We start from the raw sequence: 24,048 nt of genomic DNA on the forward strand, positions 1-24,048 counted from the left end.
GGGTTGACATCCAGCAGAATACTTGCGTCCATGGGTGTGGGTGCCCCCCCCCCCTCGTATGGGTTGTGGGAGCCCGTAAAACCCTCCCGCCATAGGACTAACCACCCTAATGGCTGGTATGTAGATGGTTACGGTCACGGAAGGAGCATTAACGTGGCCAGAAATCCTTCCACCACTTCATACAGTTCCCCAAAGGGAACAGTGTGAAGACACATACGACGATGACCAAATTTGCCCAAATAAGACTCCAAGGACAAAGGCAAGAGCAGGGGGCCACATGCACAGTACAAAGTAAGGCAGAGGTTGAATTCTTTATAATAGAGGTACAGGCAGATAAATCATTTAATGTAGTAAACAAGGAAAGGAAAACCGGGAAGGGAAATGTTAAAAGACTAAATGCAATTCCTATTCATTAGGATAGGAGCTGGGGCAATTTAATGGCATAGACATGACAAACAGCAATTGTTGGTATACCATAGATGTTAAAATGAAAAACAGTATGTTCGGAAATCATAATTGGGTGACAATGCACTTTAAATATTAACTGTTTCATCTCCCATGGCATTACACATGGCAAGAGAGTGAGACCACACCTGGAGTACTGGGCACAGTTTTGGTCTCCTTATCTAAGGAAGGATATACTTGCCTTGGAGACAGTGCAATGAAGGTTCATTAGATTGATTCCTGGGATGAGAGGCTTATCCTATGATGAGAGATTGTGGAGAATGGGCCTATACTCTCTGGAGTTTAGAAGAATGAGAAGAGTTCTAATTGAAACATCCAAGATTCTGAAGGGGATTGACAGGGTAGATGCTGAGAGGTTGTTTCCCCTGGCTGGAGTGTCTAGAACTAGGGGGCATAGTCTCAGGATAAGGGTTCGGCCATTTAAGACTGAGATGTGGAGGAATTTCTTCACTCAGAGGGTTGTGAATCTTTGGAATTCTCTGCCACAGAGGGCTGTGAATGCTGAGTCTTTGAGTGTATTCAAGGCTGAGATAGATAGATTTTTGGACTCTAGGGGAATCAAGGGATATAGAGATCGGGCGGGAAAGTGGAGTTGAGGTCGATGATCAGCCATGATCTTATTGAATGGCGGAGCAGGCTCGAGGGGCCGATTGGCCTACTCCTGCTCTTATTTCTTATGTTCTAAGTCAAAAGCAACTCGTCTTTAGGCGAAGTGGAATTAGATGATAGTGGATAATTGGACCAGGTGAGCACATGTAATGCAGTTCCCATTTTAAAGTTATGCATTCTGTCCTCATTTCCATTATAAATTCCTATATGTACATTTATATAAACTGCCGATATACACTTGTCACATTGTAATTAAATCCTCCTGCCAGCGGTGGCAGTGCAGCACCTCCACTGGAGGTAGGGTGTAATTACAACATAACAAGCTTTACGTAGGTAGTTTAATTAACAATGTGGATATAGGAATTTATAATAGAGAACATTGACAGGAAGTGAATGCAGACGGAAGATTTTTAATATATTACTAGTTGCTCTTCTGTCACATTGCATACGGGAAGTCAAGATCAAATGTGGTCTTCACTGCCCACCCCGCCCCCCCACCACTGCTAATCATTCTCATTCCCCATTTAAACATCACTTGCTCCCTTTCCCACTGGGTGGCATTTCAGGCAAACCCCACTGTGCAAAATTTCCTCAGTTCAACTGAGCAGCTTTTAAAGTAGCTTAATCCCTCACCACTGAGCAGTATTGTCACCCCCTTCCCTCGTGCACCCTACCCTCGCCACACGCCCACCCCCCGCCCCCACCGCCCCCACCGCCCCCTCTCCCCCCCACTCCCCCAGAGCATTGGTGCAAACTGAGGTAAACTTCAGCCATATTTCCCCCAATCGTTCATTGAGCAGCTCTATGAACCACTGCTTCGGCAAATGTTACTTTCTCTACCACCACCTGTTTTCTACTCCCATTGATAATCATCTCAGCCTCTTGCCATTGAGCAGCACATTGGCCCAGTTTTTGGCCTTGCGCCCTCATCGCTTTACAGGACAATGAGTCGATCCAGACCGCACCTGTTCCCCACCACCAACCCCTCCCCCCCATCACCCCCCCCACCCACTTTGCAGGACAATGAGTCAATCCAGACCATGTCCTGTCCCCCCACTCATTTTAGAGGACAATTGTAGTGTATGTAACTGTTCTACCTTTAAGAGAACTATTGTATGTAACCGTCCACCTTTAAGAGAACTATTTTAGGTGTGGCACTACTTTATCCTGGCTGCTGTATACTGTAATACCGACGGTGACCACACCGGTATATAAGTGCTGTGGCAGAATTTATTGGGCAGATTCGCCCTGACCTTCGAATAGTAAAGTCCTGTTTAAGTTACTCTTGTAGTCTGTGTATTACTTCGCTATACAACCCACAGACTTTACAACAATGAGCTAATCCAGGCCCCGTATTAGTAGAAAAATTGTTGCTGGCCCACCGCCTCCCTCTCTCATAGAGCATCAAAAAGGGCAGTGGGAAATTGTTCCCCCACCATTTATCATCTAAAAATCCTCCATCATCTCTTCCCCTGTTCTTCTCCTCCTCCAGCCCTCCACCTTCCCCTGTCCATCTCCCTCATTGAACCCCTCTCCTCCTCCCACTCTCTCCCCTTCTCTCCTCTGCTCTTCCTCACCCCCCTCCCATCCTCCCCACTGCCTTTCTTCATTCCTTCTCTCCCTCTCCTAATATGTATTGCAGACATAGATGCTTTTTAATACAGATCAATAGAAAACTTTAACATGTACACTGTTTACAAATCATAACAATTGTATGTTAATTTACTGCAGCTTTGAGAAATCTGAGAAGCAGACATGTTAAAACTGATAAAACTGCTAGAGCACTTAAACAGAGTTTGGGAATTTGGAAAGTGTTGGAATTCAGAGAAGAGGGAAGGAGTTGCTGCTTTTTGCCTACACTACTTGTAGTGTTTTGTGTTACAGGTAGATATTTAATTTCATCACCCTTAACTTAATATAGATCAATTAATACAAATTTAATTACATTTAATTAAATAGAACAAGTTCATATAGGGCTGGCAGTGCAGGTGGTGTGCTGCAACTGTACCTTATGGGAGTTTGTGGAGGGCATTGGGATCCCGGACAACCAGGTTTGCAGTAAGTGCCTGCATCTTGAGGAACTTCAGCTCAGAGTTGTTGAGTTGGAGTCTGAGGGAGGAGGAGAGTTATCTGGACACTTTGATCCAGGAGGCAGTCACACCCCTTAGGTTAGGTAGTGGTACAGGTCTGGTTAGTGATCAGGGACAGGAGGGTGCGGCTGCAACTCAGGCAGGTCAGGGGAGCCCAGATGAAGTGCTGGAGGAGCCTCAGCATTTGTCCTTATCCAACAGGTATGAGGTTCTTGCTGCCTGTGTGGATGAGGGAAAAGCCTGCAGGATGGATGAGCAAGCTGACCATGGCACCATGGTGCAAGAGGCCATTCAAGTGAGGGGAGTGAAAGGAAATGTAGTTGTTGAAGGGGACAGTATAGTCAGAGGGATAGATACTGTTCTCTGCAGCCGTGACTGGGAGTTCTGAAGGTTGTGTTGCCTGCCTGGTGCCAGGGTTAAAGACATCTCCTTGCGGCTGGAGAAGAATTTGGAGTGGGAAGGGGCGGATCCAGTTGTTGTGGTCCACGTAGGAACTAACAAAATAGGTAGAACTAGGAACGAGGTTCTGCTGAGAGAGTTTGAGGAGTTGGGGTCCAAATTAAAAAGGAGAACCTCAAAGTTAATAAGCTCTGGATTGTTACCTGAGCCACGCGCCAATTGGCATAGGGATAAGCAGATTAGAAGGTTAAATGCGTGGCTCAAAGAGTGGTGTGGGAGGCAGGGGTTTGCTTCATGGGCCACTGGCACCAGTACTGGGGAAAGAGGGAGCTGTTCCGTCGGGATGGGTTCCACTTAAACCGGACTGGAACCAGTGTCCTGGCGAATTGAATAACTAGGGCAGTAGACAGGGCTTTAAACTAATGAAGTGGGGGTGGGAGGATGCAGGAAAGATTACATTAAAAAGCAGCAAGAGAAATGTCAAGGCTCTAGAGCAGAGCAGGATTTTGGGTAAAAATAAGTAGAGTGGGTCAGGAAGGGACAGAAAGAGTAACAAAGGTAATCGGGCATCTGTGACTAAGGTGACATCAGGGAAAAATAGAAATAAGCTAAAGGCACTGTGTCTGAATGCGCGAAACATTCACACCAAAATAGATGAATTAATAGTGCAGATAGAAAGTAATAGGCTTGATCTAATAGCCATTACGGAGTCGTGGTTGCAAAGTGACCAAGGTTGGGAACTAAATATTCCAGGATACTTAACTTTTAGAAGAGATAGGCAAAATGGAAAAGGAGGAGGGGTAGCCCTGATAATGTTTCCCACAATACAACAGTGACTGTACTCCAAAAGTACTTCATTGGCTGTAAAGCACTTTGAGATGTCCGGCGGTTGTGAAAGGCGCTATATAAATGTAAGTCTTTCTTTTCTTTTTAATAAAGCATGGGCTAAAGACAGTAGACAGAAAGGATCTTAGCTCTGAAAATAAGAAGTAGAATTAATTTGGGTGGAGCTCAGAAAGAGCAAGGGGCAGAAAACATTGGTGGGAGTTGTTTATAGGCCCCCAAACAATAGTTGTAATGTAGGGCAAAGTATAAATCAGGAAATTAGAGGCACATGTAACAAGGGTAATACAGTAATCATGGGGGACTTTAATCTACATATAGACTGGGCAAACCAAATTTGCAGTAATAGTGTGGAGGACGAATTCATGGAATGTATACAAGATAGTTTTCTAGATCAGTATGTTGAGAAACCAACGAGGGAACAGGCTATTTTAGATCTAGTATTGTGCAATGAGAAAGGGTTAATTAATAATCTTGTAGTAAAGGGGCCCTTAGGGAAGAGTGACCATAATATGATAGAATTTTATATTAATTTTGAAAGTGATTTAGTTAAATCCGAAACTAGGGTCTTAAATCTAAACAAAGCAAACTACGTACGTATGTGGGGCGAGTTGGCTAAGGTAGATTGGGAAACATTAAAAGGTGTGATGGTAGACAAGCAATGGCTAGCATTTAAAGAATTCATACATAATTTACAACAAATATACATTCCTTTAAGGCACAAAAACCCCACAGGAAAAGTGGTCCAACCGTGGCTAACAAGAGAAGTTAAAGATAGTATTAGATCAAAGGAAGAGGCTTATAATGTTGCCAAAAAGAGCAGTAAGCCTGAGGATTGGGAGGATTTTAGAATTCAGCAAAGGAGGACCAAGAAATTGATAAAGAAAGGGAAAATAGAATGTAAGAGTAAACTAGCGAGAGACATAAAAACAGACTGTAAAAGCTTCTATGGGTATGTAAAAAGGGAAAGATTAGAGAAAGTAAATGTAGGTCCCTCACAGGCTGAGACAGGAGAAATTATAATGGGGAATAAGGAAATGGCAGCGAAATTAAACAAATACTTTGCGCTGGATTTTGCCAGCACTCAGAGATCGGGTTTGGAGGTGGATCCACTGTCAAAATAGCAAAGATTGACAGCGGGTAGGAAATCCACCCGCCTCCTCGCAAGTCTCCCAGGTGTCGGGCCTGTCTGCGCAGAACTGACCCACCACCAAGCGAAGGGGGAGACAATTTAGATCATTAAATGACTTGTTAACAGCCAATTTGATGCTATTTTGAGACTACCTTGTAATTTTACGTGCTCCCCCACGGGTTACCCACTGTTCGGGGAACACGCCGGCTCACCCTGTCGTGAGTTGAGTCTGCTTTGATTTATCTGATAACCTGACTGCTGCAGAAGTGGTATAAAGGATAGCATGTTGTAGCTGTTCAGTTTCAGAGCTCAGAAACTGTTGGTTAATGTATTTGTAAGACATATGGCTTGCAAGTGTTTAGAGCCAACTGTATATCCAGAGCCACCTCATTGGAACAACCTCTCTCACCAATGACAGATCGCTTCTGTCATCTCAACTTCAGCTGCCATTTATTCCAGCAACATTGGTGCCCTTGAAACTATCTCACCTTGGCCCTCTGAATCCTTCCACGATCAGCCCCAACACCAACATCACAAGGTGCACCAACATCACCAACAACAATACCAACCTTCTCCGCAATCAACTGATGCTGCACAGGACACAGGGCATCAACACCCGAGCACATTGCTGCCCAGGAAGCCAACGATGGCATCACCATGTCCAAATTTACTTCACTTGACAATGTACAACCTGGCTACCACATGATGCGCCAGGTTGGCACCACCCCACACCAATAACATAAAGCATCCCTACAATGCCCAAGCCATTCCTTTCACACTCATCATCATTGAGCGGGAGTGGGGGGGGGGGGTGGTACCATTATGTCTCACCATTCACTGCAACTCACTAAGCCAGTTACAAAGGTGCACACAAATCTGTCCAAGAAAGCAAAGTGTTGAAAATAAAGGTTTCAATGTTTGACAAAACATTAACAGAAAATTTACATGAACATTGCATAAAACACACATGTGCCTACCCTTATGTGTTGTTAGTTGGTATGATTGGACAAGGATGAGGATGAGTGTGAGGGGTGGCTAGTGAGATGGGGAAGTGAAAACGTAGATAGAGAGGGATGGGTGGAGGTGCAAGGTAAGTTGGTGTGAGTAAGGATGTGCAGGAGTAGGGTAGGGAAGGTAGAGTGATGGGGATGTGATGAGTGGCACAGCAGGGTGAGTTTGAGTGTGGCTTTGCAGTAACATTTCGTGATCTACTGAGATCATTGAAAGGTTGGCGCCACTGCAGCCTGGTCCTCCTGACGGCATCCCTGCTTGTGTCCTCCTGTGCAATGTGCAACCAGACAGTGTTGATCTCCTGGGGAGGTCTCTTCCGCCCATGGGAAGGGAAGAGAATCTCCCTGTGTGCATGAGCCTGGGTGCAGACGCCACCTCTGTGCAGTGCTTGTCAGTGTTTGCAGCACCTCAATGCTGCAGAACACTGACAGCACAAATGTCAAACTCAATGTGGCCGTGGTCTCTTTAAGGAAATCCGCTGATGACATGTCATCAAATGACATCATCAGACCCGCCTCCTGTTAATTGGCCAGGAACCCTGCAGGGTGGGCTAAACAAGGCCAATCTACGGAAAATCTTTTTCAGCGAGCAGCTGCAGATGGGAGCGGGACCGGAGCCCACCATCCAGCTCTCCCGCCGCCATCCCGCCTCCGCAGGGAAAATCCAGCCCTTTGTATCTGTCTTCAAGGAAGAAGACATAATAAACCTTCCGGAAATAGTGGAGAACCAAGGATCGAGCGAGAATGAGGAACTGAAAGAAATTAGTATTAGTAAAAAAATAGTACTGGAGAAATTAATAACACTGAAAGCCGATAAATCCCCTGGACCTGATGGCCTACATCCTAGGGTTTTGAAAGAGGTGGCTATAGAGATAGTGGATGCAGTGGTTGTCATCTTCCAAAATTCCATTGATTCTCGAACGGTTCCCGTGGATTGGAAGGTAACAAATGTAACCCCACTATTTAAGAAAGGAAGGAAAGAGAAAAGTTAGCCTGACATCAGTCGTAGAGAAAATGTTAGAATCTATTATTAAGGACGTGGTAACAGAGCGCTTAGAAAATAATAATAGGATTGGGCAGAGCCAACACGGATTTATGAAAGGGAAATAGTGTTTGACGAGCGTGTTAGAGTTTTTTGAGGTTGTAACTGGCAGAATAGATAAGGGGGAACCAGTGGGTGTGGGGTATTTGGATTTTCAGAAGGCATTTGATAAGGTGCCACATAAGAGGTTAGTAAATAAAATTAGGGCTCATGGAATTGGGGGTAATATACTAGCATGGATTGAGGATTGGTTAACAGACAGAAAACAGAGAGTAGGAATAAACGGGTCATTTTTGGGTTGGCAGGCTGTAACTAGTGGGGTACCGCAAGGATCAATGCTTGGGCCTCAGCTATTCACAGCCTATATCAAGGATTTGGATGAGGGGACCAAATGTATTATATCCATGTTTGCTGATAATACAAAGCTGGGTGGGAATGTAAGTTGTGAGGAGGATGCAAAGAGGCTTCAATGGGATATAGGCAGGCTATGTGAGTGGGCAAGAACATGGCAATTCGAATATAATGTGGAGAAATGTGAAGTTATCCACTTTGGTAGGAAAAATAGAAAAGCAGAGTATTTTTTAAATGGCAAGAGATTGGGAAATGTTGGTGTTCAGAGGGACCTGGGTGTCCTTGTACACGAATCACTGAAAGTTAACATGCAGGGTACAGCAAGCAATTAGGAAAGCAAATGGTATGTTGGCCTTTATTACAAGAGGATTTGCGTATAAGAGTAAAAGGCCTAGAAATTGGGTTTTGGCTTAGCCAGGGCTTTAGCGCCGGAAGTTAGTGCCGGCGCTAAGTCCCCCTGCGCGCGCCAAAAATTCAGTAGCGCCGCGCCCAAACGGCTGCCGGCGCTACTGAATGGTCTTAGCGCCTGGAAAAGGGCGCTAACTGCCGTTTAGCGCCGCAATTCCGGCGCTGCGGCACCCGATGCGGTGCGGCAGGCTGGGGAAGTGCAGGCCTCCTCCTTCCGTTAAGGAGGAGCTGCCTGCACCCGGCCGCGGCCCGCGCAAATCTGTTTAAAAATGAGCCCGGCACCTCGGACAAGTGCCGGGCTTGCATCTGTTCCGGGGGGGGGGAGGAGAAGTCCGGGGAGGGAGCTGCGGGCAGGCGGTCGGCGGGAAAGGGGCCGGCCGCCGCGGGGCCTTTAATGCGCCGGCGCAAACACATGTTGGACTCTGTTGCCAGAGTCTTAGTTGCGGCTGCCACGGGCGAGGCGGCCGCAACTGAATTTCGGCGCTGGGGCCCGTCGGCATGGCAACCGGGACGCTGCGCACACCGATGACGTCATCGGTGCCGGCGCAGCGCTACCGGTGCAACGCCGCTTTAGGGCCCCAGGGAATTTTTCAACTGGCCATAACTCTGGCGCTAGTCCCTCTAGCGCCTCAAAAGCGGCGCTAAGGCTAGTGAATTTCTAGGCCTGTCTTACTGCAATTATATAGGGCCTTGGTGAGACCACACCTGGAGTATTGTGTACAGTTCTGGTTTCCTTACCTAAGGAAGGATATACTTACCGTGGAGGGAGTGCAACGAAGGTTCACCAGACTGATTCTTGGGATGGGGGAATTGTCCTATGAGGAGAGATTGAGTAGACTAGGCCTATATTCTCTAGAGTTTAGAAGAATGAGAGGTGATCTCATTGAAACATACAAAATTCTTACGGGGCTTGACAGGGTAGATGCAGGGAGGATGTTTTCCTTGGCTGGGGAGTCTAGAACCAGGGGTCACAGTCTCAGAATAAGGGCTCGGCCATTTAGGACTGAGATGAGAAGAAATTTCTTCACTCAGAGGGAGGTGAATCTTTGGAATTCTCTACCCCAGAGGACTATGGAGGCTCAATCGTTGAGTATATTCAAGACAGAAATTGATAGATGTTTGGATATTAAGGGAATCAAGGGAAATGGGGATAGTGCAGGAAATTGGAGTTGAGGTAGAAGATCAGCCATGATCTTATTGAATGGCGGAGCAGGCTCGAGGGGCCAAATGGCCTATTCCTGCTCCTATTTCTTATGTTCATTTAGAGGTTGGATAGGATTGGGGCATTCACGGGAAGGTCAATAAACAATCTGAAATTATCAAGCAAACCAAACCAATACTATTTATATTGAAAATAACAGAGGCAAAATCCAGCCTCTGACTGGTACAGAAACGTTTTAAATCTTGAATCTAACAATTCTGAAAAATAGTCCTATCAGTGAATTCTTACCGGACTATTTTTATCGCCTGCAATGCTCTTGAGAGTGGAGGTAGGCGCTTGAACAATGAAACGGCCAAGTATGTTCAGAACATCAAGGGTGATCCAACGACCTTTGCCCTTACCTTTACCTGAGGAGAAGAACATGCAGACACTGGTAATGATTCTGATTAATGCAACAGGTTTAAAATCGATAGAAGGGAGGTTGGCTTATCAATACATGAATAACGCTGTGTATTTTTTTTTGTCAGGCAGGTAGGAGAAGGAATTTAAATGTCCCTAGAGTAAGGGATTAACAGGTGATGTTAGAGAGAACAACAAGATAGAATATCAAACAAGCGCCTTGGATGAAGCAGGCTTCATTGGCCAAAAGATCTCAATCTGGATTTCATAATGTTCCAAACAAGGAACTTCAAATTATTTTGTGTCAAACTTGATGTGGTAGTCTCATATAAAGAGGATTTACCAGCGAACGCCCACTCCAGCAGTCATTAGCAGTTCTTTCAAACTGTTACAGCATATGTTAAGAACATTGGAAAAATCTAGAATGCCTTCCAAGTAACAAGGAGTGGAAGCAAATGAGATCATACGTGTGTGTTCAAGATTACCTTTGGAGAAGCAGTTATTACTGTTGTAGATAAGTAGTATTCCTTTCTCCTCTTTAGATCTTTTGGTGACAATACAGACTCTGTTCCTGATTCCTTTCTATATCCTCCAGCCATCATCTGCGATTCAAAAATAATGCACCACCCACTGGCCAGGAGTCCCAGCCTGATCCCTCCTCCAACCACCATCTGTACCTTCCACTGACAACAGAGAGAGAGAGGGAAGGCAAAAGAAGAAACATAGAAACATAGAATCATAGAAGTTAGGAGCAGGAGTAGGCCTTCAATGAGATCATGGCTGATCATCCAAATTCAGTACCTTGTCCCTGCCTTCTCCCCATATCCCTTGATCCCTTTAGCCTCAAGAAATATATCCAACTCTTTCTTGAATATATTTAATGAACTGGCCTCCACCGCCCTCTGTGGTAGAGAATTCCACAGGTTCACCACTCTCTGGGTGAAGAAATTCCTCCTCATTTCAGTCCTAAATGGCTTACCCCTTATCCTTAGACTATGACCCCTGGTTCTGGACTACCCGGCCATCAGAAACATCCTTCCTGCATCTAGTCTGTCCAGGCCTGACAGAATTTTATAGGTTTCGATGAGATCCCCTCTCAATCTTCTAAACTCCAGTGAGTATAAGCCCAATCGACACAATCTCTCCTCATACGTCATTCCTGCCATCCCAGGTATCAGCCTGGTGAATCTTCGCTGCACTCCCTCCATGGCAAGAACATCCTTCCTCAGGTAAGGCGACCAAAACTGCACACAATACTCAAGGTGCAGCCTCAACAAGGCCCTGTACAACTGTAGCAAGACATCCTTGTTCCTGTACTCAAACCCTCTTGCTACGAAGGCCAACATACCATTTGCCTTCTTAACCGCCTGCTGCACCTGCATGCTTACCTTCAGCGACTGGTGCACAATAACACCCAGGTCTCTTTGCACTTCCTCTTCTCCCAATCTATTGCCATTCAAATAATAATCTGCCTTCCTGTTTTTGCCACCAAAGTGGATAACCTCACATTTATCCACCCAACCTGTCCAAATCGTACTGGAGTTTCACGACATCCTCCTCACAGCTTACCCTCCCACCCAGCTTTGTGTCGTCTGAAAATTTGGAGATATTACATCCAATTCCCTCGTCCAGATCATTAATATATGTTGTGAACAGCTGGGGTCCTAGGACCGATCCTTGCGGTACCCCACTAGTCACTGCCTGCCACTTGGAAAACGACCCGTTTATTCCAACTCTTTGCTTTCTGTCCGCCAACCAGTTCTCTATCCAAGTCAATACCTTGCCCCCAATCCCATGTGCCTTAATTTTGCACGCTAATCTCTTATGTGGGACCTTATTGAAAGCCTTCTGAAAGTCCAAATACGCCACATCCACTGGTTCTCCCTTATCTATTTTACCAGTTACATCCTCAAAAAATTCCAGTAGATTAGTCAAGCATGATTTACCTTTTGTAAATCCATGTTGACTTTGTCTGATCCTGTCACTGCTTTCCAAGTGCTCTGCTATTACATCTTTTATAATAGACTCTAGCATTTTCCCCACTACCGATGTCAGGCTTACCGGTCTATAATTCCCCGCTTTTTCTCTACCACCTTTTTTGAATAGTGGGGTAACATTAGCTACCCTCCAATCCATGGGTACTAGAGAGAAAAGAAGACAGAGAAAGACCCATGAAAGAGAAAGAGATAGGTATTACAATGAGACAAGTTTACATAGGTAGTTTTCATTATAAATATTGACAAAAGGATTTATAAAGTAATATAAAAATAAGGACAACATCTAAGACTGTGTAATGCTGACTGAATAACATCTGTAGACCCTGGACCATTTATCCCCTGCCCTCTAACCCTGCTTCATCTTAGGACTCGACTTGTCTTGACTCCACTTCTGCAAATCCCTGTGAGATTGACCACTATAATATTTATCTAGTATAATGTTGCTTTTATGGACATGATATGAGCTGACCAGGAAGGAGTCCCCCCCACCCCTCAGTTTTCTTCCCCACCTGAGGCATAAGGCAACCGTCTATTGGGGTAACAGAAAATAAAGAACTTGCTTTTTTGTTGCACATCCTCAGCACTTCTCAAATCACATCACAACCAACCTATTACTTTAAAAGTGCAGTCACCATTTAAGCAGCCAACATTGGCAGTCTTTTTGTGCGTAGCAAGTTTCCACGAACAGCAAATAAGATGAATAACCAGTTAATTTTTTTTGGTAGTTTTGGTTGAAGGAGAAATATTGGCCAGAAGAACTTTCTACTCTTCTTTAAATAGTGTCAGGGAAACTTTTGTGTTCACCTTGAGTGGCAGACAATTCCTGGTCTAACAATTCATCTGAAAGATGGTACCTCTAACAACGCAGCACTCCCTCAGCATTGCACTGAAGTGTTAGTATGCTCAGGTCTTTGGTGTAGGCAAAAGTGCTACCAACTAAGCCAAGCTGACACTTAAGGGTCACATAGACTGTATGGGCCACATGCAGAGGTAATTGGTGGAAGCATGGGTGAAATTTCAAATTCTCCAGTCATTTGCACAAGTGAACAAATAATTCAAGAATGACTGTGTATGGAAATAACCAAATAACCAAATCTGCAAGAATTATTATTCACAGGATTTTATATACAGATTATAATTACTGTTTTATTACAATTATGATGATATATGAAGGTTTCATGAGAGAGATATATTTCATCAGACAAAGATATATATTAGACTATCTTATCTCCAATTGCTCATTGTGGTCTGGAGCACTTCTGTGATGTTTAGTTGGTAAAATGAAAGTGGCCTGTCCATTTAAAGCCAAATTTCCAGTGGTCTGAATTAGCACATCCTGAGGTCAATTAGAAGCTATTTGTTGAGGGAAATTTCAATGGATTAGCAACTGCTTGTAAATCCACAGATTCTGCCTTCGTGGACAGGCCAGATTACCAAGATGAATAAAGACAGCAGAAAATAATTGCCATTTTTCTCTTTTCTATTTGCTCAGTTGAAGTGGGATATTTTAAGTGTGCCATCCAGAATGTGAGACCTGGAGGTATTGCTGAAGCATGACCGATGTGAATTATACACAAGACCTTTATACATGGATGTTTAGTCCAGCTTTGGTTCCACTGATCCAGTCCATAATTTCAGTTATGTTACCTTTATTTTGGCCATTATTACTGTTTGGCATGTGTGTAAGTTTTTCATTAGGTTTGGGATTCCAGGTGCTCATTCCATAAGGTCCTGATGCTTTTGTGTAAATAGCTTCAACCCATTTATAAATCTGCTCCCTGGCACCAGGTTTAAGGTTATTATATTCCATGTTTAAGAACGCCATCCTGCAATGAAAAGTATCAAAGGAAAACAGAAGGATCAGTCTGCGAGATAATGACACAGTAACATGAAAAATACTTTGCCAAATTATACAGTGGCTCGGAAAAGATGATTGTGTGTGTATTTGGTGACAATAAAAGTGAGGAAAATAGTGTTCCCTATCCAGTGGATTTAACCAGTCATAACAACAGAAAACGCTGGAAAAACTCAGCAGGCCAGGCAACATCCGTGGAGAGAGAAATAAAGTCGACGTTTCAGGTCGAAGACTTTTCGTCAGGACTGAGAAAAAAGCTATCGGATTTAACCAGTCAATCGCTAAACACAAATCAGGAAGTTGCTCGGGGGGGGGGAGGGGGGGCAGGAGAAAGGAAGTGGGTGGTAATCTTCAGTTTGGGCACGGATAAAAAACTGGTGGTTGCGGATTGGCCACCCGTTATACACCCTGCTTGATTTCCCATTCCATTGAAGCCAGTTTTCCGCCCTCACACAAACTGAAAATTGCCACCTGGGTTTGAGTGCTGGCTTGTGCTGAGTTAGCTCGCCTCAGCCAGAAAGGCAGTAGTGCCGCTGTAAAATGGTTTTAGACAGTCTCGACCGTATTTCCAATTAGCAATCTCACTTAGAGAAGCCACCACAGCTAATGCGAAAAATGATTTCTGGATTTTGCTGTTGGCATATTTTCCACTTCTTTTGTATTTTGAGGGCAGGAACTTTAGCTTTAGTCATTAAAATGAAATGTGACTCACAACATCTGTTCTCTATCTTGTTCAAATTATGGAATCATGAACGTGCATGCAAGATTCACGCCGCACAAGACAAGGTACGCTTCTTTAGGCACTGGACACATGCTAGCATGCGTTACAAACAAATGGTCAGTCTCTGCTGGTATATATGCCCTTGTGAAGTGGCGCATAGTACAGAGCAAGTGCTTCCCCATAGGGTATAGATTTCAAACTGGAGTCCACAGATGCTAGGAGATCGAGGAGGGGAATTATGGAGATCGCACGGTGATCTGATTTCTGTCCGCGTCGATCGTCCACAAGCACAGTGACTTGAGAATTAATGCAATTTTATTTTCTTTATTGGATGATTTCCTAGTACCTTATTTCTGTTGTATATTAATACAAAATATTTGCTGCAAAGATAACATTGTTCTTTTTTGGGTAGCTGGCACCATCTTTTGGTAAATAGGAAAGGATTGGACTTGAGAGTGTGTCGATATTTGCTTAGGGTCACCCACACAGTAGAGTTTAAAACCACTAATGCGGGGAGAGGGGACAAAAGATGAGGGAAATCTTCACAGGCCTTCTCACATGTCTCCTCATGTTTGGCTATATATCAGCATTGTTAAGGCCTCTCCTGTCCTCTTTGTTAGGGAAGCTGCATGGCTTTGGGGAACTTCAGGATAGAAAAAAGGGAAAGATAATAATAGCATACTAAAACACACATTTTTTTTCTAACTCTATGTATGGATACTGTCATGCATTAAAAGTTGTTTCAATACATAGAAACCTACTATACTTACAGCATCATCAGAGTGGAATGACTAACATTAAGACTGAATGACTGGACACAGCCTGGACTCAGATTGGGGATAAACTCGTGAAGGTCTTTAAGATAATCCGTGATACTTCCTGGAGCGCTGAGGTTGTTCCTTAGATCGTTTTCCCATCCGTGACATCTGCCTGCCCTCTACAATTCAAAATGTGCAAACCATTCAATAGACCTGCTAAAAAAAATTCTTTAGAAATTTGTAGCAAGTGAAAGGCTGTATAAGAATGTGGTTTATCAAATATTCAATGTAACCCTGAATTCAAGTGATTACAATAGGCATCTATACCACTGTATTGCACTGTGTGACCTTATACAGTTTGAGTTGTAACTTCAATGAGCTGTCAGAAACAAGGCCGTTGTAATGTATGTACCTTTTGTTAAGTATGTGTATTGTATTGAACAATTAACACAAAGACTTAAACGTATAACTCAAACAGGTCTTTACTGGTTGGAGGTAGGGACTATACATAGGTCTTTACTTCATGCCCACAGGCGGGAACTGAGGGGAGATCAGTACCCACAGTACTATTTATACCCCTATGGCCAGGAGTGGTACTGCGTATCACTACGCCCAACAAGTAGTGCAGTCCTGTCCATAGGTTCAAAGTAGCACACATATTACATACACAACATTCCTCCCTTCCTAGCTTTACAGTCATCTCCCCATTTAACATAACGTAATAACATATATACATATATAACTTCAGGTTTACATAACAGAATAACATAGATACATAGATAACTTCATGTCAAAACAGATCACAGATTCAGTCTCTGCGGAAAACAGTTCACAGATTCAATCTCTGTGGTGGAGTCGGTTCACGTTGCTGGAGTGACTCATTCAATAGTCCTTCCATGGATTTAACAGTTTGAACTTCCGAACTGAATTGGCTCCGTTCGGAGGGACCACGTGTGTGATCTGGTAGAGGTAATAATGGTTCAGATGGGTCATCTTCTGTTTCGACTTTTCCTTTTCTGCTTCTTGGAGACTCTCTGGGCTCCACTGTCAGCTGCCAGCTGCATGCGCAGTTCCTCCTTCTCTCCCTCCTTTTTCCGTAGTAGAGCCACCTTCTCCCGATGTTCCGTAGACTTTCGGTGCTCCTCCATGATTTCTGTATGGTGGGAGTCGAAGTTACAAGTTGGGCAGGACAGGACATAGTAATATTCGGTGTCGTCCTGATCTAGGCCAGCGAGAGGGTCTTCTATTTCCTCCATACCCAGCTGGGCGTTAGCCAGCTTTTGTTCCAAGTCCAGACATCTTTCCTGAAGAGACTTCTTCATGCGTACCTCTTCATCCAGCTTTTTCTGGGCTTTCAGCAAGTCGTTTACTAATGACCTCATTTGAGATTTTACTACTTCAACTTCTTTTGGAGATTGATTGATCGGACTATTCAATCCCTCTACCGGAGCAGCTGTTTCAGCGGTCTGTTGTTCTACGTTGACGTGAGTCAGCGTACTTTTGGCATCCAAGGGCTGCTCTGTTGCAGTCATCTCAGTCTGTGTTGCCACCTCAGCTCTTCCAATAACCTTTGAGAGCTCCGAACCCCTTTCGTTTGAATATTGAAGTTCGTGTTCAAGTTTTTCCCATTTCAGAGTCCTGTCCTTCAGCATATGCAGGAGTTGGCTGACCGTTAACTCCTCTGACATCAGACGTTTTGTGTGCTCCTGCTCCATTTTCTCCATCAGCTGCTTCTGTTGTCTTTCCAGATTCTCCAACTCTATATCAAAGAACTCTTTCGTTGCATTCAACTCTTGCTCACAACGGCGAAGCATTTGTTCTAATTGCTGTTGTAGTTTGAAATGGAGTTGAGTTCGAGCCCGGTGTCCCTCAGAAATGGGCACATCAGTAGACTTGCCAGACTCAGAATCCACAGTTAAACTATGTTGTTGTTGCTCAGTGGAATTCTGTGCTGAAACTTTGTCTTTTGCACCTGAGTTGGGCTTACCATCATCCGTTCCAGAGTCTGGGCCGACTATCTTCACCGAGTTCTCACTCGTTATTGTTTGTAGGAAATGCCAGTCCATATTCATTTTCCTAATCCACTCCCGTCCTAGTAGTGGAGAACCTCCTTCAGATATCACATATAAGTCCATTATTTGACTGTCTTCGCCCTTGTGGACCACTGCAACCTCTATTTTCCCGATGGGGTACACTCTTTGCCCCGTGTATGTTTTCAATATAATCCCCGTATCCTGTAGGGGAATATGTTGGAATAACTTTCCGTAATTTTTCTTATTTATGACCGTCAATGCCGATCCAGTGTCCAATTCCAGTTTTACTTGGACTCCTTCTATCTGAAGAGTGACCCAAATTGTCTGGAGGTCTGCACCCTTACCAGCGTTGAGTACTCTTAAGCTAGTCAGTTCATTACAGCTTAAGCTAGCCAGTTCATTACTGCTAGCGTCTGAATCAGACTCCTGTTCGGTCACCTTGTGTACCTTTGCGTATTTTCCTTGCGGTGACTTCTTGTTGCTGGTCTTCTTCCCTGACCTGCATACTCTAGCTATATGTCCAAGCCTACCACAAGTTCTACATTCTTGGTTTTTAAACCAACACTGGTTCTGATCATGCGTTGTCTTTCCACAACGATAACATTTGCCAGAACTCACACCCAATTTGTGTGCACTGAGCTCCGGTGACCGTAGCTGCATTACTGCCGTGCCTCTCGCTGCGGCTTCGTGTGCTGCTGCCATAGTGACCGCCTTCTCAAGCGTCAGCTCATTCTCCTCGAGCAGTCGCTTTTGTGTATCCTGTTTAAATAAACCACACACAAATTTGTCTCGAAGTGCCTCTGTCAGTCCCGTTCCAAACTGGCAATATTTCGCTAATTTACGCAATTCCAGCAAATAATCAGCATTGCTTTCATGCTGTAGCTGCCTTCTGTCGTAAAATTTAAATCGTTCCGCTAGCATCAGCGGCGTGGGGTTTAGATGATCTTTCAGGACAGTAACAATCTCATCGAACGTCTTATCCGCCAGTTCATCTGGTGATAACAGGTGTTTCAATTGCCCGTATGTCTTCGCACCCATTAAATTTAATAATGTTAAAGCTTTATCTTGGTCATGAATTTTATTGGCCTTACAATAATTTTTTACTCTTTCAACATATATGGCCCAATCTTCGAGGTCACTATCAAAGGTGCTAATATTCCCGTGTTTAGGCATTGTAGATTTGCAATTTCTCAGATTTTATTTTGTTTACTTGTTATCAAAGATGGCGGCTTCCCGCTCTTGCCGTCGTCCTCCGCCCACAAAATGGCGGTTTTCCCGCGCTTGGCGGTCTTCACCCGTCCCCCGACGCCGTCTCCCTTCAGCCCCCGAGTGCGGCCCTTATCTTTGGTTCCGATCGCTGGCCCGCGCTGTGCCTCGCACTTGAAGCGGCTCCCGGCCTCTGGCTCACCCGCTCGCGCGGCTCTTGCTTGCTCGCTCCCTCCCGGGCTCTGGCTTACCCGCTCGCGCGTTTCACCGCGGCTCTTATCAGGGATTGCGATCGCCCTTATCTTCTCCAACTTCCCCAGCCCTGTCTTTGCAGCCAACACTGCACGGCTTACCCCACCACCTAGGTTGAACAAGGAAACTGCAGAAAGACTTCTGTCAGTCGCTGGAAGCTGTCAGGATGTTTGCTGCACTCCAGTGCTCAGTCGCTGATGGAGGCTTCAGAGTCCGAAAGCCTGTCGCTTCTAGTGGGGTGGTGATGTTTGAAACCTCTCTTCAACTGCAGCAGGGTAAGAACCTGACTCGTCGCCAGTGTTAAGTATGTGTATTGTATTGAACAATTAACACAAAGACTTAAACGTATAACTCAAACAGGTCTTTACTGGTTGGAGGTAGGGACTATACATAGGTCTTTACTTCATGCCCACAGACGGGAACTGAGGGGAGATCAGTACCCACAGTACTATTTATACCCCTATGGCCAGGAGTGGTACTGCGTATCACTACGCCCAACAAGTAGTGCAGTCCTGTCCATAGGTTCAAAGTAGCACACATATTACATACACAACACCTTTAAGGGGGAGAACTACTTTTTACAGATCATGTATACTGTAGTACCGGCAGTGACCACACCTGTATATAACGTTGAGTAGTAATCTGTACAGTTCAGTTGCAGTCTGAGCCACGTTGAGTAAACACCGTTTGTACCATTCTCCGCAGTCTGTGTCTGATTATACATGGACATAACAGTGGCGACGAGGCAGATTCGAACCTACCTGCAACTCTGCATCACCTCCCAGGGATTCGCTCCTGGAGAACAGTGGAAGAAGGTCGAGTCCAGAGGCACGGGCGTCGACCACGGGCAACCGCCCAGTCATCCAGCGGAGATTTGAGCATCGCAGGGGAGGCTGTCAAGAGCCAGGCTTGGCTTTCCAGTCACGGTGGTCCAGCGAAACGGGCTGGCAACGGGTACTGCGCAGACCCTTCCCGAACAGCGGCGGGCTACAGCCCGACTGAGCGGCAAAGAAAAAGGCCGAGCAGCGTCGACGGGGGAGAGAGAGAGGGCAGAGCGCACAGGGCACAGCCGGTGTTCAGGACCAAGCGGCATCAACGGGGGAGAGAGACGAGAGAGGGCAGAGCGCACAGGGCGCAGCCGGTGTTCAGGACCGAGCAGCGTCAACGGGGGAGAGAGGCGCGCAGGAAAACGCGAGACACTGCCATTGCCAGGAGGACCGCAGAGAGCGGCGTTGGCAGCAGCGCAGGAGCAGTGCGCGAAACCCACAGGGCATCGCCATTTGCCACGAGGACCGCCGAGAGCGGCGTTGGCAGCAGTGCGGGAGACGCCATTTTAAGCCGCAGCGGGGAAGAAAGGAAAGCGCGGGAGACGCCATTTTAAGCCAGTCTAACCACACCCAAAAATGCCGAAGAGTGGCAGTATCACAGCGTTCGACAATGAAGTCGAAGATTGGACGACATATGTCGAACGCATAGAAGTATACTGCAAGGCAAATGAAGTGCCAGATGACAAGAAAGTGCTGGTATTGTTGAATTCAATGGGTGCAAAAACGTATGGCTTACTACGAAACCTAGTAACCCCAGAGAAGCCAGTAGAAAAGGATTTTGAAAACATAGTGTCAATCCTACAGGACCACTTAAACCCCACACCGCTGCTGATAGCAGAAAGATTTAAGTTTCACAAAAGGAACCAGCATAAAGATGAAAGTAATGCTGAGTAGTTAATGGAACTGCGCAAGCTATCGAAACACTGCCAGTTTGGAACGGGACTAGCAGATACTTTAAGGGACAAATTTGTGTGTGGGCTTCAAAGTGAAGGAACCCAGAAATGGCTTTTATCTGAAAAGGACCTTACACTGGAAAAGGCTTTCAGCATTGCGGTATCATATGAAGCAGCAGCACTGGGCACTGCAGAGATACAACAGAGACCGCAAGAATAGGGCACAAACGAAATGTCATATGGAACAGAGAAGTGCTATCGCTGCGGCAGAACAACACATGACCAGAATGATTGCTGGTTCAAAGACAAAGTGTGCAGACAGTGTGGAAAAGTAGGGCACATAGCACGAGTCTGCAGGTCGGGAAAGAAAACCAGCAATAAGAAAACGACCAAAGGAAAGTACAAGAAGGTACATAAGATAATGGAGAATAGTTCAGACGAACAAAAGAGTGATAACGACTCCGAAAGCAGGGAACTGAGTTGTCTGAAACTACATAATGTGATCACAACAGAGGATCACCGAACCATTTGGGTCACTCTCAAGATAGCAGGAGTCCAGGTAAAGATGGAATTGGACACAGGATCAGCCCTAACAGTCATAAACCGATGGGACTACGAGCGGCTATTCTCACACATACCCTTGAGAGACACAAAAATTATTTTGAAGACGTACACGGGGCAAAAAGTCTACCCCAAAGGAAAAATAAGGGTGGCCGTTATATATAACGGTAAGGAAACACCAAAACTAGACCTGTATGTATTGCAAGATGGAGGACCACCATTACTGGGACATGAATGGATCTGGAAAATACAACTGGATTGGCATTCCATACAGGCACTGACTGTGGCTGACAAAAAGGATGACGACGTCACACCTGGGCGACTGTCAAAGATCCTAACTGACGCGAAAGAAGTGTTCCAGCAAGGGCTCGGAACACTAAAAGGCATGACAGCGATGATTAAAATTGAAGAAAACGCAAGTCCAAAATTTTTTAAGGCCAGACCGGTACCTTATGCGATCCACCCAGCCATCGAAGCAGAGCTGGAGAGTCTGGAACGTTCAGGTGTACTGTCCAAGGTAGACTGGAGCGAGTGGGCTACACCCATCATCCCTGTGATGAAAAAGTCATTGAGCAGCACGCCTGGGGAACCAAGGAAGGTTTGCATCTGTGGGAACTTTAAGGTAACAGTGAACCCGATCCTTCACACCGTACCATATCCACTTCCGCGGATTGAAGATATTTTCGCCTCACTATCTGGAGGGAAATGCTTCACTAAGATTGATCTGGCCCAGGCGTATCTGCAAATGGAGGTAGAAGAAGCATCAAAAAAATACCTCACAATCAACACCCATAAAGGTCTCTACCAATACAACCAGCTGGTATTCGGGGTAGCATCAGCTCTGGCTACTTGGCAGAGGGCAATGGAACAAGTCCTGCAAGGGATCCCAGGGACCCAGTGTTATTTGGACGACATCCTGGTCACGGGCAAAAATGACAGTGATCACCTTGCCAACCTGGAGCAGGTGCTCACAAGATTGCAGGAATATGGGCTCCGAGCTAACCGCCCCAAATGCGAGTTTTTTAGAAAACAGATCTCGTATTGTGGCCACGTTATCGATAAAGAGGGGTTACATAAGTCCCCAGAGAAGATTGAGGCTGTAGTCAAGGCTCCAGCACCGGAAAATGTGTCACAACTGCGGTCGTTCCTCGGGCTGGTAAACTACTACCATAAGTTCTTGCCAAATTTGTCTACAATACTACATTGAACACCCTACTGCAAACTGGGGTGCCATGGAAGTGGAGTGACGGATGTAGACGAGCTTTCCAGAAGAGCAAAACACTAATCACATCGAAAGAGGTATTGGCCCATTACAACCCAGCATTACCAATTCGGTTGGCATGTGATGCGTCACCCTACGGCATTGGAGCGGTGCTGTCGCACAAATTCTCAGACGGCTCAGAGAGGCCAATAGCCTTTGCGTCACGATCACTAACCTCAGCCGAGCATAACTACGCCCAGATTGACAGGGAGGCCCTCAACCTAGTGTGGGGAGTGAAAAAGTTCAATCACTATCTGCACGGACAGAAATTCACCTTGCTGACTGATCACCAGCCTCTTGTCTCCATTTTTAATCCAAAGAAGGGCATTCCGGTGATGACTGCGCAACGACTACAAAGATGGTCACTTTTTCTAGGGGCGCACCACTATGAGATTGAATATAAGGGCATGAAACAGCATGGAAATGCTGATGGGCTGTCACGCCTGCCACTGCCTGCTGCGGAGGAAGCACCAGCAGTGGATCCTGTCGAAATATTTTATTCGACTATAGTTGAATACCTACCGGTAACTAACGCTTGTATCGAAAAGGAAACCCGAAATGACCCGATGCTGTCTCGGGTATATGATTTGACGGTGAAGGGATGGCCAGCACATGGCGACTCACTGTTGCCAGCATTCTCGACAAGGAGAGAACAGCTGTCAGTGTGCTGAGGGACCTTGATGTGTGGATCCCGAGTGGTAATTCCACCCAAGTTAAGGGATAGAGTGCTCAGTGAGCTTCATGAGGGTCATCTGGGAGGGGTAAAAATGAAAAGCCTAGCCAGGGCTTATGTGTGGTGGCCGGGAATCGATAAACAAATCGAGGACCTGAGCAAGAGCTGCTCAGGATGCCAGAAAGTCCAAAATGCCCCACCACAGGCCCCTCTACACCCATGGGAGTGGCCCTCATCTCCATGGCAACGGGTGCATATTGATTTTGCTGGTCCATTCATGGACTCAATGTTTTTAATAGCCGTGGATGTGCACTCGAAATGGCCTGAGGTGATCAAAATGTCCTCCACCACCACGGAGAAAACTATTGCAGTCCTACGGACCATTTTTGCCAGGAATGGCTTGCCAGAACAGATTTGCTCCGACAACGGACCACAGTTTGTTTCCGAAGAGTTCCGGAGGTTCTTGAAAAAGAATGGGGTAAGGCATTACACATCCGCCCCGTAACATCCAGCCACAAATGGATTGGCTGAGAGGTTCATACAAACCTTTAAGAAGGCAATAAAGGCTATGTACAATGAAAACATTCCGCTGCAGCACAAGGTGGACAATTTCCTGTTCGCCTACTGGAATGCGATACATGCAGTCACCAACCAGGCCCTAGCCATGATGTTCTTTAACCGAAGGTTAAGATCTCGCCTGGATTTGCTCAGACCAAACGTATGAAGAGATGTTGAGAGTAAGCAATTCCAGCACATCCATGAGAAGCCAACAAAGAGCTTCAATGTAGGGTAACCAGCCTTGGCCCGCGACTACCGAACAGAAAAATGGCAGCCAGGAACGATATGTACACGGCAGGGCCCACTAATGTACACAGTGGACATTGGGGAGAGCATCGTGAGACGCCATGCTGACCAGATCCTAGAGTCACAGGAACAAGTCAACCCCATGCCTCGCCCATACGTACCTGGTGATGAACCCGAATTACAGGTAGCATCTACCCCAGAAACAGTAGCATCGGAAGCTGATGAACCAACTGATGACAGGGGGCCAGAATCGCCTCCGCACCAAGAGCAAGACACTCGGGAAAGGCGCTATCCAGA

General features: G+C 45.7%; 1 protein-coding gene across 1 annotated transcript in view; it reads right to left on the reverse strand.

Annotated features, from left to right (window-relative positions):
- Nucleotides 1–24,048, reverse strand: part of LOC147100391 (otoancorin-like) — a 163,611-nt gene that overhangs the window by 98,362 nt on the left and 41,201 nt on the right. The window contains exons 4-6 of the mRNA XM_085968054.1: nucleotides 15,254–15,420; nucleotides 13,555–13,733; nucleotides 9,800–9,918 (exon numbers count right to left, since the gene is read on the reverse strand). Coding sequence (XP_085824180.1) covers nucleotides 9,800–9,918; nucleotides 13,555–13,733; nucleotides 15,254–15,420 — 465 coding nt within the window. The remainder of the gene's footprint in view (nucleotides 1–9,799; nucleotides 9,919–13,554; nucleotides 13,734–15,253; nucleotides 15,421–24,048) is intronic.

This window comes from Somniosus microcephalus, chromosome 26 (genome assembly GCF_052327205.1).
Source record: "Somniosus microcephalus isolate GS21.2 chromosome 26, FLI_Smic_1.0, whole genome shotgun sequence".
Lineage (NCBI taxonomy): Eukaryota > Metazoa > Chordata > Chondrichthyes > Squaliformes > Somniosidae > Somniosus > Somniosus microcephalus.